The sequence below is a fragment of the Aulonocara stuartgranti genome (genome assembly GCF_965226115.1).
Source record: "Aulonocara stuartgranti genome assembly, chromosome: 5".
NCBI classification, from domain to species: Eukaryota; Metazoa; Chordata; class Actinopteri; order Cichliformes; family Cichlidae; genus Aulonocara; species Aulonocara stuartgranti.
In genome coordinates, this window is record NC_138943.1 from 12,856,666 (window position 1) to 12,874,442 (window position 17,777).

The 17,777-nt window shown below is 37.7% G+C and overlaps 2 protein-coding genes across 4 annotated transcripts in view; one reads left to right on the forward strand and one right to left on the reverse strand.

Annotated features, from left to right (window-relative positions):
• The window catches only part of LOC309707366 (uncharacterized protein), a gene marked incomplete at its 3' end in the record, with an annotated part of 455,076 nt that overhangs the window by 233,938 nt on the left and 203,361 nt on the right, over positions 1-17,777 (reverse strand). The window lies entirely within an intron of this gene.
• The window catches only part of grip2b (glutamate receptor interacting protein 2b), a 170,115-nt gene that overhangs the window by 126,280 nt on the left and 26,058 nt on the right, over positions 1-17,777 (forward strand). For all 3 annotated transcript variants that reach the window (XM_082534418.1, XM_082534417.1, XM_082534419.1), the window contains exons 5-13: positions 160-246; positions 865-940; positions 4,402-4,547; positions 5,013-5,160; positions 6,356-6,525; positions 10,567-10,722; positions 11,439-11,591; positions 11,684-11,870; positions 17,432-17,577. In XM_082534418.1, coding sequence (XP_082390544.1) covers positions 160-246; positions 865-940; positions 4,402-4,547; positions 5,013-5,160; positions 6,356-6,525; positions 10,567-10,722; positions 11,439-11,591; positions 11,684-11,870; positions 17,432-17,577 — 1,269 coding nt within the window. The remainder of the gene's footprint in view (positions 1-159; positions 247-864; positions 941-4,401; positions 4,548-5,012; positions 5,161-6,355; positions 6,526-10,566; positions 10,723-11,438; positions 11,592-11,683; positions 11,871-17,431; positions 17,578-17,777) is intronic.

Consider the following 17,777-nt stretch of genomic DNA (forward strand, 5'->3'; position numbering starts at 1 on the left):
TTATTATTGTTTAATTGTTCTACATTAAATATCAGTGCTCTAATGTCATGATGTAAACTTCAGGTTATGCTGATACATTTTAATTGTGCCGGATTAATCCCTCAATTCTCTTTCTTTCTCTCTCTCTGTGTTTCTGTGTGTGTGTTTCTTGACTCAAAGCACCAGACAGCACCTCAGGGGTTATATCAAAGACAATTGACATCTGTTTGCACAAAGAAGGGAACAGTTTTGGTTTCGTCATGAGAGGTATCTGTCACTTAAAAAAAGCCCATTACTGTATGTTTTTTTTATGGTTATGCACTTAGTTAGAAGTAACATATTAGTGAAATGGTGTCATCTACACTACATTGAACTGTTGGCAATATATTGTACAGCAGCTGTTCCCATATTTATTAGAAAGGAATTTTGTCTATGCTTAGTAAATATATGAATAAATTAGTTAATTATACTACTCATTCTACTGAGAGGAATATTTTTGAACTGCCACCTTGTGATGGTTGTAGTTTGGCAGTGTTTCTCTACTTTGTTAATGTTAACCTCCTAGGACCTGGCATCCACATATCTGCACATCACATTTTGGGTTGTCTAGACCAAAAAGAAAGACAACATCACTCCCCTTGCTTTGTTTTTGTCGGTTCATCTAAATTTGTATTTAAAGATCTGAAGTTTACATTTTAATATTCGATTTTCTCAACAAATGATACATTAAAAGCATTTTAGGATAAGGGTAAAAAAATGCTGTATCACATTTTTATTTACTGCAATGTAGATAAATAAATAAGTAAATATTAAGCTGATGTGGTATTTCTTTGTAATGTGTCTCCAGAATTTAGTGTAAAGAGCTTTGCCCTGCTCCTCTTACAGGCGGTACCCATGAGGACTGGCACAAATCACGCCCTTTAGTGGTCACCTATGTCAGGCCAGGAGGCCCAGCAGACAGGTACTGAATGCATGATTAAACAAGAATAACTGGCACACATGTAGGTGATGAATGGACGAATAGACTGACAATGAATGGAAAATGGTAGGGCCATTTTCCTGGCATGGTTTGGGTCTGCAGTGTCACTGCAAGCCAATGCACTTGGTCTAAGTGATGATACCTTTCTATCCTGATAGCAGTGGTCTCTTCAAGGATGGTATAGCCCCCATTCATCCTGAGGGGTCACTGAATGGCTTGATAAGTATAAAAATATATGAAATGCATTCTATGATCTCTGCAGGCACTTGATTTAAAGTCAGTTGAACATCTATGGGAGACTTTGTGCCGTCTAGTTAGACTGTGTTCTCCAATACCTACAAAACACACCAAATAACAGAATATCCTTTCTGAGAACGGTATCTTATCCCTTAAACAGAATTACAAAGAATCACTACCAAGGTGCATTTAAACTGGCGGTGCATAATGGTGGAAGACCTGCCATGTTGGATTTTCATTTATGCCCTTTAATGCATTTGCATTCACATATATGCATCAATATGTGTGAATGCAAATACTCCAGCACAGTTACACTGACATATCTAAACAAACATAAAAAACACATGCAGTGAGACCCAGAAATAGAGATTATTTAGTCATTTTGGAAGGTGAAAAGGGCAATGTCTTCCCATTAAAAATAATGTCTGGGAGAAATAAAAGCCAGACAAGAAGTGGCCTCCATTGAGTGTAAACTAGCAACACCACAGCTCAACCCATTCCCGTCGGGAGTCTGGGAGATTTGTCTGTGCCTTCATGCGAATAGACCCCAAGGATAATGGTGTCATTTCCAGTGACCGTCACTGGTATGTCGACAGTTATGTGTTACTCATAGCTGCAATGGCATGAATCATCGTATCCTTTTAATGTTGTCATCATGTGTCTGTCTCAGGCTTGATGTTTAAGTCATAATACGACATTTTCATATACATGTCAGCTTTGCTACTGTTTAACTGATCTCACACAGTAATAATTAAACCATCTAGAAATAGTGTAAATAATATTGTTTTAGAAATAAAACTAATTTCCATGTTTAAAATGGATATAGATATACATATACAGATATCCATAACTGTGATGGCCAAAGAAAGTCCACCATTTATAGAAAGTCAGACCTCATATATTCTGGTGGAGGTTTGTTTGTGAGGTTTTCTTTCAAACTGTTTTTAAAGTTAAAAGCACAAAAGTCATTAAAAAAGACAAAAGAAAAGCAGTTTTGTTTTTCAGTCGGTGTGCTTCAAAGGACTTCAGTTCAACGAATTGATTGAATGTGAAAATTATGTGATTACAAGTGAATCACTGAGCTTTAAGAGTGATCTGCTGTCACCCACCATCATTAAAACACAAAATAGGAAAGCCATTTATTACACAATAAGGACCACTGAGCCTGTTTTAGAGGTTTGTAATAAAGCAATATCTTACATCTGATTGTCACACATCAACACTAGCATTAGGCAAACTTCAGCACCCAACATTTCCAATTTTGAAGAACATGATTGACTCAGCTGTCCCTTTTCAACAAAACATTGGAATATAACCTTCTTCTCTGATCACTTAGCAGATGCAATCATTTCCTCCTAGAAATTTGAACTGTAAGTTGCTATTTTTATTCTGACAGGTCCTGTTTTGAGATTGCTCTGCAGCAATATTTAAAGCAGATGCAAAAGTGCCAAAGTACTAAGCTTGAGTACTTAATGCCTCGTCTTTCTACTGATTAAGATATTTTACAGTTTCATTTGATTCATAAGGGCTTGATTGTTGCTGTAAATCCATCTTAGATTTGTCAAAGCGACTGCTGACCCATCAGATATATAATGATGTTGCCAAATTGGTCATTTGTATATACAGAAGTGTAAACCTTCATCAAATAATCACACATTACACGGCCTTACAGACCGACTGAACCTTCACTAGTTCACAGACAGAACTGGCAGACCAGGACAAAGATTAAAGATTAAATTCTTACTATTGAGTTATTTCACCCTGAAGCTCATCTAATACCGTTCTAAAGAAAATCGTCTTCAAAATGTGGGTCAGTCCTGGGGAAACGAATGAGATATTCATGCTGTTTTATATCCCATTTATATGCCAATTGGAAAAAAAAAACTTAATCCACAGCACCATACAGTCCCAGGAGTGTCTACATTTTTAGAATTACCCAGTGGGAATTAAAGTGCCTTCTCTGAAAGTGTTAGAGATCCATGGTGTTTTTTACAGGACCACAAAGAAACTGCTTTCACTTCATTGTCAGATACAGATAGAAAGATACCCTGCAGGTCTAAAAACAGGTTAAATATCAGTCAAGTTCTAAAAGCTTATCTGTTTCAATCAACATATGGTAGAACCTTTAAATTTTAAATTTCCTGAAATTTTCCTGGAATCACCTGTTGGTATTGTACCTTTTCATGTGCTTATCCGACACCCTGTATGTACCATGTATGTTATTCTGCACCAATATTGAAAACCGATGAAAAATGTGTAAATCTGTCAAGAAATACTCCTGTCACATGGAGTAATTCCTGCCACAATAGAGCCTTTGGGTTATAGCTTAGCTCGCATCATGTTGAAAGGCTTCAGGGCAATCAGCATCCTGTTTGAAGACATCTGGCTGGTATGATTACAGCTCAGTGTTACTCGCACTCTGACATCAGCATAAAGCATCTATCAGTGCTCTAATGTGGCGCACTGCATTAAAAATTCAAAATGTTACACATCCATTTTTGTGGAAGTAAAAAATTGCCTAAACGGTCCTCCTGAGTGCCTCTAAAAACACAGAGGATCTCTCTGTATAAGTGTTTTTTGTTTGTTTGCTTTCGTTGTTGTTTTTTTAACCAGGCACTGAAAACAGACCAACATTTTAAATGCTGAAGACATTTCATGCTGTTTCCATGTGTGTCCTTGATTTGAAATGAAGGTGAATTTTTACTGCAAGTCTCAGACAGATAAGGGGAGAGAAAAGAGGATGATGAGATCACAAGACAATATTGTGGAAGTGAAAGTTAGGAGAAGAAAGAGGCTTGGATCTAGCTGGGCAGAAAGGAAATGAGCAAGATGAAGAACTAAGTTAAAGAACAAACAGGGCTGAGTGGAAGGAATGAAGAACACAGAATATGTTGGGGAAAAAAGGGAAGGTTTGGCATTTGATATTTCGTCATTTTTAACTGACATTATATGCTTGCTTTTGCAATATTTTCCTAGCGACACAAGATAGGCAAATCTGAAGTCAGATTGAAATAGTGATGGTAAAAGGAATAGTGAAGAAGGACAATAAACTGTTGATGTGTTAAAATTAAACACGCTAGAATTTTATGGAAGAAAGAAAGCTGGAACTACATGCAAATTGTAATGTCCAATCCCTGTCTTCTGTAATCACTGTATCACAAAATCCAATGTCATTTTTTTGGATGTGTGTGCGTGTCTGCATGCAGAGAAGGTACCCTGCGCCCTGGCGATCGTCTCCTCAGTGTGGATGGTGTGCCACTACACAACGCAAACCACAGTGATGCTCTCAGCGTGTTGGCCCAATGTGGCCAGGAAGCCCTGTTCCAAATTGAGTACGATGTAACTATCATCGGTGAGTCCACATGTAGACACACAGACATATGCAAAAAAAAAAAAAAAAAAAAGCCAAACTAACAGAGAGAGACACAAATTGAAGCTTGCAGCAAAAGAAATTTTTCTCAAATGCCAGTGAAATTTAAAAAAATGTTTTTTTGGGGTTGATTCTTTTGTTGTGATTGCTGTTGATGTGTTGGCATTTTCTGCCACCTCACGCTAAGGTCTGCCTCATTTTTCTGGGTAAAACAGCTCAGTTTAACTTGCCTGAAAAGCACTGCAAGCAATCCCCTGCTAATCATGTCTGGTTATATTTTCAAGGACATATATGCTCTTAAACTTTTTCACTGTGCTGTTCTTGGTGAAACAGATATTTAAGGTATTTGTACTTTGGTAGATTACTCTAAGATCATTTTAAGACTGTAAGAAGCAGCAAGCAGTAAAAGGTCAAATTATTAAAATAACTTCATTCTTTCCCGTTCAGACTCACTGGCAAATGCATCTGGTCCACTGTTAGTGGAAATAGCCAAATCTCCAGGAGCAACACTAGGCATCACGCTGACTTCAGCCAATCATCAAAACAAACAGGTCATTGTCATCGACCGGGTTAAACCTGGCAGCGTGGTGGACAGGTATGTATCTACATGCTACTCATTCTCCAGGCATTCTCAGTGTTTAAAACCCACTGATGTCTTACAGACCCACAGGAAGTTTCCTTTGGTGTGGGAGCTGTGATGCCCTAGACAGTGAAATTAGTGCAACCAGCCTCAGTCTAACTTATCATATGTAAGAGAATCCTTGGTGTCACATTTAAACATGCTGGCTAACTGTAATTTTTCACTAAACAGAGTTAATATTCTTAGAAACACAACTGGTATGTATGTGTTTGCATACATGCCAGCTGTAGTTTTGCCTAGATTTACCCTTTAAGTTCTGAGTGACTTTTTTGTTCTGTTAGCTGTCAAACTACAACAGAGGATGAAAGAAGCTCTGAGATGTTTCAGATATTAAGACAACATTGTAGCTCAGTACAGTTTAAATCCACAGTAAGTACTTCATGGACAGTTTTCACTCTGCAGAACTGTTTCCTTACTTTGTCTGTCTGGTTGGTTTGTTTGATGCAAAGTTACCATTAAAAGAATATTATGTATTGGAATGCTACAAAAATTATTTTCTTGAGAACAGGGCTAGTGCACAAGAATATATAGTTTACACTTTTGCAAACATCTGTCAGCTGTATATTTCTCTTTTGTTGAAAAATGGTGGACTTTATAGTTTCCCCTTCAAGATCTAATTTGATTCTGCTGTTGGATTACAGATTTGCAGTGGTTGCATTTATGTTTACAGCATATCCTCTCTGTGTAAGAAAGACACAGATAAACACACATAGACTGTGTCCAACCTTATAACTTACACAGACATCAGAAGACGGGATATTGCTTTCAGCTCCAGTCTACCTCTAAAATATACATGAAGCACTTGAACGCTGTGTCAGTGCTGAAATGAGTACTAAAATAACCTCAGTCAACAGGACAAGTTGACTGCAGAGGTCTGTGCTCTGGCACTATTCATTCCCACATGATTGCAAAGTCAGTTTGTAAAATCTAACCCCTGTGTGAAGAGCAGCGATATCATTCTGACCAGCACGGCAGCATGCCGTTGTGAGCTAAGCAGATTAATGTGTTTAGCTTATATACTGTTGGCAAAAGAACAAAAAAAAAAGCTTTTCTGAAACAGAATGGAAGCTATTTGTGTTCTGTTTATTTATCCAGTGTATTGTGGCGATAACATTTTGTGCTTATTCTCTTTTTGTCTCTTTTGTATTAGATGTGGAGCACTGCATGCTGGGGATCACCTGCTGTCTATTGATGGGACATCAACAGAGCACTGTACGGTTCTGGAGGCAACACAATTAATAGCAAGCACAACAGAACTGGTTAAATTAGAAATTCTTCCCTCGCATCAAACGAGGTTAACTGGAAAACAGCATGACACGGGTGAGTGTAACAGCTAGGGCCATCAGATTCCCAGTAAACTCTTTGGTTATTTTAGTAATCAAAATTTTACAGTTTTATCTGTCAATATTTTATCTGTCATTTGGGTAAAGTTAAAAAAAAGCCACTGGTAATTATGGAACAACCTTGTTAAATCATAATGATTCAACTCTGTTTGCGGGCTCAAGCCTCTACTATGATGGCTGATGCTGCCATCTTTTCAGCCTGCTGCATTGCTCTTATTTGAATAGGTATGACTCCTAAAATTGTTAAATTGTCTTTCTACCCATGCACAGCTTTGTTCATCACTCTTCATGTGTAGTATACCTTTGGAGCCAGAGCTTCAGAATCACTTAATCACTTAACAGTTTATTTATTTATTTTTAATATCACTTGCTTTGTTTTGTTTTTGTTGCATACATGTTTATGAAATTAAGCAGACATTTTTTGCCAGAGCATGTTGTACTGACATTTAACAGCAGGAAACATAGTTAGATAGCAGTATTTGTAATATTTAGCATGACAAATGCTAATTATTGAAGAACAATGACCATCTGTGTATTTAATTCCTGGTCAGCTCTGATTTGGCAGCTATTAAGTCGGATTCCAAAAAAAAAAGCAGAGTAAAAACCACCAAGGAGAGTTTGTTTAGTCTTCGCCACAATTAAGTCACCTCATGCATATTTAGCAAATCCGAGTAGCAAAAAAAAAAAAAAAAATCCCATTCATTCCGATGTCTTTCAGCCTCTTTTTTTAATACAACTCTACTTGAGGAATAATTTGGCCGCAATGGCAACTTTGTTCCTAATTAGCTCACCCATAGCCAAGTGATGGCTTCTCATCTGTGACAGAATTGGTGCCAATGGATTTAGAGGGGAAATCCGGATTCCAGTAACTAGTTTTTTATCGTATGTTCATGTGTTAATGCTTGCAGCTGAGGCTGCTTAAGTATGACAAGTGTACACATCACACAATGAATATTGTTAATAAATAGAAACGCATCACAGTCAACACGATCCTCTACTTGTAGACGCTGTATAGTTTTATTTTGTTTTTCCCCAAAACCTTTTTAAAAAAAATCTTTTTTGTTAGAGGAAAATCTTTAATGTGTTTCGGTCGATTAGAGATTCCCAGGAGAGGATGACAGAGATGGGATTAAAGCAACGGCTTTAAGACCGAGAAGAAAAACTAGATATTCTAGACTTGAACTAAACTAAAACCTTTCCATTAGTCTATTTTCAATAGAAACTTTTGTGTGGTGGAAGATCGCTCTCAGCATGAAAACAGATGAAAAAGTGAATGCTGAAAAGAGAAATGGCACATGAATGAAAAATAGAGTGACAGGGAGTGTAAAGGCAAGATGGGATTTAATTAAAGTCATTACACCTCTCTTCCAGCTGTCAAAAACTGCTTACAACCTCCTCCTATCCGTTGTCCTTTTCCTCTCCTCTCTTCTCTGCCTTTGACTTCTCTTATTCTCTACACATACCTCATCTCAGAAATGTTCATCTCCTTCCATTTTGAAATTATTTTCTAGTGTTCCTCTTTGCTCTTTTTCTCTTTTATAGCTCTGTTGTGTTCTGGTATTATTTCTTGGAGTTACACGTGTGAACACAGCACACACAGACACACTTGTTCACTCGAAAGGTCACCATCTCATCTCATTTGTCTGCAAGAAGCTAAATTTATTTTTTTCCTTCTTCTAATCACAGTTTTGTGACCGCCTTTGTGTGTACATGTGTGCATTTGTGTGTGTTAGGAAATGAACACAGCTCATTAGGATACTGATGTCCTTGCAGCAGACCTTAAAGCCAGCTTGCTGCTGCCTTATTAATAGACACTCTGATGAAAGGTTTTGCAGTTGTGTGTGTGAGTAAAGTTTCAGTCGGTTTTCTTGCCACATAGATTACGTTTGTTAAATCTAGACACAAATGTGTCTTAGAATGTTCTCATGTTTTGTGTATCTTCTCATAATATATCATGTGTAAATGAGTATAAGTGTTAATTCAAAGTGGCTTTGTTATGTGTCTGTTGTCTGTGGGCATTTACAGTGTGTGTTACTGCTGCCGTTCCTTGTCAGAAGGACCGTCTCTCCGGTGTGTTTCACTGGACATAATGACTTCATTTTTACCCAAGGAGGATTAGATGAAAAAATGTTTCCTCATTTCACGGATCTCACCCCGAGGTTGCCCAACACTTCCGCTCCTCACACGTCCTGCCATCAGAGTAGTTTAGATAAAAGGCCTCACACGTCGAGGATACAATAGCTCAGCTGGATGGCTGTGACAGCACAGAGTAGCTTCGGATAAACTTCAGAGTTTAGATACACGAGCGTAAAGGGGAATTACACACAAAGCTGTGTAGATTGTCAGGTTGTCAGCCTCGATTGTATCATTAAATTCTCAGTGGGAGTTTCCTCAAAAGAGGTTTTCCCCCAAAACTGAAGAAATGCGAATTTCTAGCAGATGACACAGTCAACTCATTTTTTTACTTTCTCCATAATGCAATGGGTAACAAGCAAATAGTCACTGATTCAATTCCCGACACAACTTGTCTTTGCGGCTGCGTCAGAAAGGGCATCTGCCATCTGGATTCCGGATTCTGCCAAATCAAACATGTGGAGCCACCTGTTGTGCTCACCACTTGTGACAAAGGGAGCAGCTGAATGTAGCTTAGAGACACTTTTTCAAGGACCTAATTAAGTGACAGTGAAATTAGTTTGGATTAAATGCAATACAGTAAGGTATTGAATTATATGTTGTCATATAATAGGTATTTTTGGAAATATGTTCACCTGATTGGTTGGTATGTGAGTGTTAGTAACCCAAAAAGTTTTATATCTCTTTTAATCACAGTTCAGATGAAATTTGTTGTAGAGTTTAACTGATAAATGAATGAATCAAGCTGAAAAGTAATGTCATCACTGCCTTAAATACTCACAGCCCACTTTGCTGGGTACATCTGTTGAAGTGCTTATTAACACAAATATCTAATCAACCAAACATACGGCAGCAACTGAATGCTTTGAGGGATATAGACGAAGCCAAGACAACCTGCTGAAGTTCAAAGCAGGCTTCAGAATGTGACAGAAAGGTGATTTAAGTGGTTTTGAATATGACATAGTTGTCAGTGCCAGACGGTGCCTGATCCTAGTATTTCAGAAACTACAGATCTTCTGGGATTTTCACAGACAAACATATAGGGTTTAAGTGGTAGATGTGCTGGTGACATTTGAACTACTCTGTGCAGTGGTTACCTGGGTGGCTATGATGTAGGGTCGATTTGCCCCTGGTAGGGTCAAAGCAAATTGGTCCAGGGTGAGCGGCCAGGTGAGGTGAGAGTTACAAGATCTCTGTGAAGAAAACATTGAGGTCTAACGACACGTCAATCAGTATCAGCCTAAAAGATTCAATCCATTGAGGAAAAGTAGATAATGCACAGCTAACTAGCTAAACAGCAAGCAGTTAGAATGGTTTTAATATGAAAAATATACAGATACTGTCTGTGACAGCCCATGGCAATCAAGATTACATGAAGTTCATGGAATGTGTGCTCTGTGTGATCATATTTGGATGAGACACGGGGCAAGACAAGCTGTACACATAACAGGAAGACAGCCATAATGAGAGATATACCTATTATATAGGTTATAGATGAGTTATTATGTCTGAATCTCTAATTCACAATTTTATAAATTGCAATTCTGTAACATCTGCATTAATTTCTCCTTATCAGTGATCACAATGGATGATAACTCACCTTCTTGGCAAATAGCAGACATGGTAGGGTACCTCCTACCTATATCTGTGACAATGATTTAGCCTGATAGAAGCCATTTAGTGGGCTGATAGCATAGGAAGAGCAATGCTACATGTACACAAAATCTAGAAACTTTTAATTTAGGTTCAGACATTTGAATTTTGTTATTATTTTATTATTAAAATTATGTAAGAGTTGGTGTAAGGTTGGTTTAGCCTACACCTAGCCATTGATTTTAGAAGTATTAAAATTCAATGCTCATGTTTCATTGCATGTGTTTTGCAGTCAAGGTTCAGAAGTCGGACCATCCCCACTCCTGGGACCCTTGTGTTAATTACTGTCCCCCTCCAAACTCCACTCTCTGCAACACAAGTTCGACCCTCAATAAATCGTGGACAGCCTCTAACAACAACACAATCAACAACCTTGACTACTGCAAGTGTAAGAACACAAACACAACACAACTTGGTACTACATAAGTAAGACCAGAAATTTTTAGTAGAAGTCTAAATTAAGCTGTATGCATTAATTTAGACTTCATTGCCGAATGGTATTTGGCTTATTGATGATGGCAGGCAATGTCTGTGAAAGGGTAAATGAGACATCAAATGTATGCTGCCCAGTGGAATGTATATGTAGTGTTGTTTAAAAATATATATTTTAAAAATCTCTACATATTTTTAAGACTATTTAAAGCATGTCTCTATGAATTCTCATCTTGTGATTTAAAGATAAGCATCATAGGCATATATTTTAAATATACGTGGCATTGTGCAGTGCAGTGTCTTTGGTCATGTGGAAATATGACAAGAAAACTGGAGGTTTCGAAAGAGGCCCAAGCAAGCACAAGGAGAGCATATACATTTCTCACCAAACCCAATACCTTACAGCTGTGAGACAACACTGCTAACTACTCAGCCGCCATGCTGTGAAAATAAAGCACCAAACAAGAAAATTTTACCTGACATATCCATGTTTGCGGTATTTAACATGTGCTCTTTGACTCTTTGTTTTCCTTTTCCATTTCCCAGACAAAGAAAGAGATTTATTAGCATCTACTTCTTCGGTTTTTTAATTTAATTCTTAAAAGTCTAATTTATTGCTCATGTATTGCAATATTGAAAATAGACTTCTTTTCCCTCACTCTTTTTTTGCAGCTCTTGTATCAGCCAGTTTCTCTCCTGCCTCTACAACCACTTCTGGCCCCAGCAGCCAGAGCTCGAGCACGTTACCCAGGCCCACTGTTCCCATGAGTCCCCGTAATTCACTGCTTAAACGGCGGCAGAGAAAGAAAGAGCATAAGAGCTCCTGTAGGTTCCATCTCCCTGTGTCTTTGCATGATGGATCTAATTTCCCAGAAGGGATGAAACTAACTGTAATCTATGTGTCTGTGTGTTTTTAGTGTCCCTGGCCTCCAGTTCGGTGGGTCCAGGTGGTCAGGTGGTTCATGTAGAGACCAGTGAGGTTGTCTTAACAGGTGACCCACTGAACGGCTTTGGTGTACAACTACAGGGAGGAATATTTGCCACCGAAACGCTGTCAGCACCACCACTTATTCGATTCATAGAGCCTGACAGCTCTGCAGAGAGGTGAGCGTGCATGCTGACCCAGTCATAAGGATGCACGTTTGTAGCATAAATTAAATCTAAACTACAATAACTGTCATCTGTAGCTTTTTCACTGCAATATCAAATTTAGTCTGACTTTTTTTTTTTTTTTTTTTTAGCACTACAATGTCAAAAGTCTTGTTTTTGTTTCCCTGCTTTGTGATTCACTGCCCCACCGTCATTGTTTTATTTCTGGTTCCCAGCTAGCCATGTTTCCACCTGTGTCTGTGTCTTTAGTCAGTCTTTTGTGGACATATAGTCACAGGCTTTTCTTGTGTTGCTAATTTGTGCCTCTGAGTCACTTCCATTCTTTGTCTTATCATTAACCCAAAAATCAATTTTAGTATGCTACACTGTTTCAATTCCAAAATGCATCTGGAAGAGAGAGGACAGAAGTGGCTTGTCAGAAGGGATATATAGAAGGTGCACAGGTGTATCCTTTGTGCAAGTGTTTTCAACCTCATTGTCTATAAGAGGCATGACACACAGTTGGCATATACAAACATGATGGAAAGAGGACTCTTCAAATAACTCATTCCTTTAAGCAACAATCCTGTGTGGAAATAAAAATGAATAAAAAAAAAACTATAACATCTCACATTGTCTCATCTTGTGAAGTTGAGTAAAAGTGACCCTACATTAAATACAAATCTGCCATAAGCACAGTTATATCTGAGATCTGAAAATACAGCAGTAGTTGGACTATGCAAGTACTTAAATTTATATTGTGCTTTCCTAGTCTTAGTGATTCCTCAGTGCTTCTAATTACACTTTAACCATACATACAGACATTATTTTATTCCATCAATATTAAGCACCGCACCTCACACCTGTGGGCAATTTAGAATTACAAGTTAACCAAACTGCATGTCTTTAGACTGTGGAAAGAAACCAGAGTAGCCAGAAGAAACCCACACAGCCCAGGGAGAGCATGAAAAATCTACGCAGAAAGAGCCTTGCTGGGAACCTTCTTGCTGTGAGGTGACAGTGCTAAGCACTGTATCACCACGCCACCCTATTTCAGATCTCATGTCTATTACAAGGCACCACCCTTCAACACACCCTCTTTCCTTATTATGACTATTTTAGATTCAAGATTCAAGAGCTTTATTGTCAATACACAGTATACAGGTACCGAAATGCTGTTTCACCCCAAGCCCCCCATGGTGCATTTATAAGTATATAAAAGATATATCTCCAAGAGATATAAAACTAGGATTTACAAATAAATAGCATGTTAAATTTCGGTAAAATTAAGGGATAAAAAGGTACTAATTACAAACTATACAATGCTATACAATACTATAATGCTAACTATACAATACTAAATGTACGATAAATAAAGACAGGGACAGAAACAATACAAAGTGGATTGTGCGGTAGGTATTGAATACCAGGTTCAAGTTATTGTCCGGATATTGTAGACGAGACAGGACAAAGACATGTGCAAGATGCAAAATGTGCAAATATAGTATTATTTAGATGTGTGTTCAGTAGCTATGGGACTTATATGCACCATATTTTATCACTCCTATACTGCTTTGAGATTTCCACATGATATTTCAAAGACTAACTAGTGCTTGTCTCTGTGGAGCAAATATGGTAGCAACATGGTGGCAAAGTCAAAGTATCCTTTGAACTCTGTCACTGTTTCGTATAAAATACACCCAGACATGACATATAAAGTTTTAAGATTCCTTAAAACCACCTTTCTTATTAATTTGACCCACATTGGTGCATGTAAAAACTGTTAATAGACATGGGTAAAATATGACCTTTCCTCACAGTTACAGTGTAGTAAAATTATAGATGTCTAATTTAAAAACTTTGTAACAGGATGTTCACTTGTATTTGTGTAGTTGTACAACAACTGTACAAATGGCCTTCTGTTTGTTTGAGGACAAATGCCGACTTTAATGTTGCATTAACAGAGTTTTAGTTAGCTTCCCTGTGTGTGTTTGGATGTCAGTGTTAGTGTGGGTGGGTGTGTTAGACTGATGTTTTGGTGTATTAGCAGCTCTTCTTGGCTCTGTATTATGTGTGGGTGTTTAAATGTTTGGAAGAATTTCTGTGCATGAGTAGGGTTTTTTTGTGAACACTGACATGCAAGTGTGTGCGTGCCCACAGTCTTCTGCATGCTTGTGTCTGCTGTTTCTCAGTAATTTGTTCACAACTTCATTTAAGTCTCTGTATGAATTCTTAGTCGTGTCTGGATCATGATGCTGTGCTTATGTCCGTGTCCATTGATTGATGTTGATGTTTCCATCATATTAACAGCTTCTGTAAGTGCTGGGTGTGTTTCGGCACCCTGAGGCCACACTCCCTACTCCATTAGCGCCCACACTAACAACACTAATTAGCTAGCTTCCCTTTGCCCACTCTGGAGGAATCAATAAGTACCTTTCTTTCCGCTTGGCAGTGTGAATCCAAATAACCCCCTTTACACCACCCCGAATTACAATTATCCACAACTTATAGCCTTTAAAACTGTACGATTTGTGCAGCAGTGGTCTGTGGAGCTCTTTTTAAGGTTTTAACCTGTAATTATTTTCCTTTGGTGCTGCGAATGCTGGAAGATTTGTTTTGTAAATGGTAGACCATTTGCCATAATTTAAAATGTGTATATTGTACCACTAAAGGTTTCTATATTTAATGTTTATTTTTGAAAAAGGAAGGGGCCAAAAAAAAAAATCAGACTATTAATAAAAGATTCAAAAAGCATAAACCTAGTTATGCTCCAGTAATTTCTTGCCTTATTTGGCCCTTTTCCCCAAAAATGATAATGGCATAGAGAGTAATATTAAGACAGCAGGGAGCCACGTTATCTGCCTGTGTACACAAACCACCATGAGAACTCCATACATACAGATTTATGTAAGGTGAAGTGTATTTTACATGTTTTAATATAATAAAAATACTAAAATTTTAGTCGTACTTTCAAATTTCAAGTGCACAGTCAACTATTACAATGGAAGATTGCATAGTGATGAGCAAACAGAGAGCACTAAAAACAGAAAAAAACACAGCAAAGTAAATGTTAAACAAACAGCCACACAAAAATGGGTCAGTTATCAAACAGCAGTTTGAAGGTGGATGTTCACTGTAATAATTGGAATTTGATATTGTTGCCAAATTTAGAAGCAGCGTGAGTCTGACAAAACAACTATTTGTATCCTAATCCCACTTTAACTTGTTTAGTTCTGCACATTTATAGTCCTGATGATGACGGTTTGTCTGGGATTATAAATATGACTAGTTGTTGTTAAAGTAACTTTTATCATTTGGCTTCAGTTAAGGTTAGAAGATGAAAATTAAATTATTAGTGTAAATTAATACGACAGCAAGGCAGTCATAGGGCTGCACTAAACAGAATGAAAAAAATGAGACAACGAAAGCGAAGAAAGGACTTGGGGTTCTTGAACAATTAATGGGAAATGGAGGAGAAAGAACGACAGGAATGAGAGCTATGGCAGACCATTTTATCCTCGGTAAATCATAATGAAGATGTCTGGCTGTATATTAATACAAGTCACCCACTCGTGGCTTAATGGAAGATACAGTGCCTCATTTGTGCATGTGTGTCACATGAAAGAAAAAACCTAGATGTCCTGGAAATCTATAGGGCACCAACTACATTACAGTGAGGCCGAATTAAACGGAGACAAAAACATTTCATCTTCATTTTCTTCTGTCAGATGTCACCTTCGTGCAGAAGTGGATAACTGTTGTAACAATTTCATTGCAAGAAGGAACATGGCTTTGGGTCAATTCTAGGAGTTGACATTTCACCCTTAAGCCACAAAAGTTACCCAAAAACACTCCATATTTCTATTGTTTAGCCAGTTTTGTGTTTCAAAGTCACACGTTTAAGCTACTCAAATATTTACCTTCCTTTGCTTTTCTTAGCCACACATTGCATTTGTTTTTAATTTCTTCTGAAGCTCACTGCATGAGCTATCTTATTCTGTTAGGCTGGAGTATTATAGTCTGACTCACAGACGGGGATCTTCTCATCAAGTTTTTCCTTCCAGATCCTTGAAAAGCAAGAAAGCTGGAATTGCTTTAAGTCTGAATAAACAGTGACATATTAATAATATCAGAGGATAATATATCAACAGAAAAGGCACATGATTCCTGAATTTAATAGTCACAGGTAATGCGCTTTGATTTAATTCCAACAGTCGTTTATTTAATGAGCAGCCAGGGTTGGTGTATTTTGGAAATAATAGCTAAACAGCAGCATAAAAGCCACAGTATCTAAAAATAATGTGAAATGTAACACAGTGGGGAGTCATAAGCTTACGCTCCTGTCATCTGTCTGTAAAACGAATTGAAGGAGGGGGAAAAATTCCAGATAGGGCAGCTACTGACAGTTAGCAAACATAAATGCCTGAATTTTTATTCTCCCCTTGGGACCAGTTTGACCCTGGAGGTAATCATATTAAATAGGCATAGACAATAGCGAGACAAACAGGCTTTATTTCAGGCAGCAGGATCTGACAGCTTGTGTGAACATAATGCTGAGTGTGGTGTACTGCCTGAGTGAGCTGATGTTTGGAAAGTTCTTGAAACCGTGGTCTCGCGCTCCAGTAGATCGTCCTTGTAAACAAATAACTGGAGAACTTTAGTTTAGTTGAAGCCACTCCAAAATGACAGGTTTCCTCTCCATTGAAAAAACTTCTCTTCCTTTTAAAACCCAGCAAGATGTCAGTCCTAATAGTGATTACAGTTTATCACAAAAAGGTGTCTTGCCTTATGGAAACGTATACTTTGTTTTTAATCTCATTGTTGATGATGCATGGATATGAAACACAGGGAAATGAATTATATGTAGAGTTGTACTACATGCTCATATGTATCCTTGTGATATATATAGGAACAGGATCAAAGATTTTAAATCTTTACTTTTACATTTATGTTTATATTAATCATTATATCAACCCCAACCCTAATTCTGAGCTTTATCCCATGAAAATCACTAAATACATTTAGTACTCTTGTAGGTGAGATAGGTTTGTTGTTACCATTATTTGTGTCTTTGCAAAGTTTCTGTCAGAGTACTCTGTGGACTACTTCTTCATATTTAAACCAACAGTCCAGAGTACTTTAAATCCATTCAGTGTGAGACCAGAATTTATGAGTTTTGTTTTAAAAGCAAGAAAACCTCATTCAGATTCACACTGGTTATTAGTTAATACTACCAAAACTTTCTTAGCACAATGCATGTACATGTGAATGACAAATCAAAGAGGAAATGTGTTGTTTATGTGTTGCTTTTTAGTCTTTCTGCAGTTTTGTAAGAGTTTTTTTTTTTTTACATCCTGAGAGCATCACAGAAAACTGAAAAAGAGAAATCATTTTAAAACAAAAACCTTACTGGAAGTTGTAGATAGGGGAGAAACTATTACACACTTTGCTGCACTGGTAAAATAAAATGAGGGCTGGAGAGTTTTTGTTTTGCTTTTTCCACTTTTTTCTCTGCAACCTGTCAAGCATGGAAGCATTGCTTTTCCAATCACTAAAGCGTCTTGATTTTCTCTTAGGTGTGGCCTGCTGCAGGTAGGAGACCGTCTTCTGTCGATCAATGGAATCCCCACAGAAGACGGAACACTCGAGGAAGCCAATCAGCTCCTCCGAGATGCTGCATTGACCAATAAGGTCACACTGGAAATAGAGTTTGATGTAGCAGGTTTGTAAACTTGGCAAAACGTTTTAGACCTTATACCATGTCACACATGCACCATACATATTCCTTGCTAATTTGCGAAGCCTGAAAAACGTTTTCACAAAATAGAAAGACACCTTTGTGTTCTTTAATAGCTCCCATTTAAGACATACCTTTGTTTAAAAAGCACATATAATCTCATTTTCACAGACTGAATATACTGG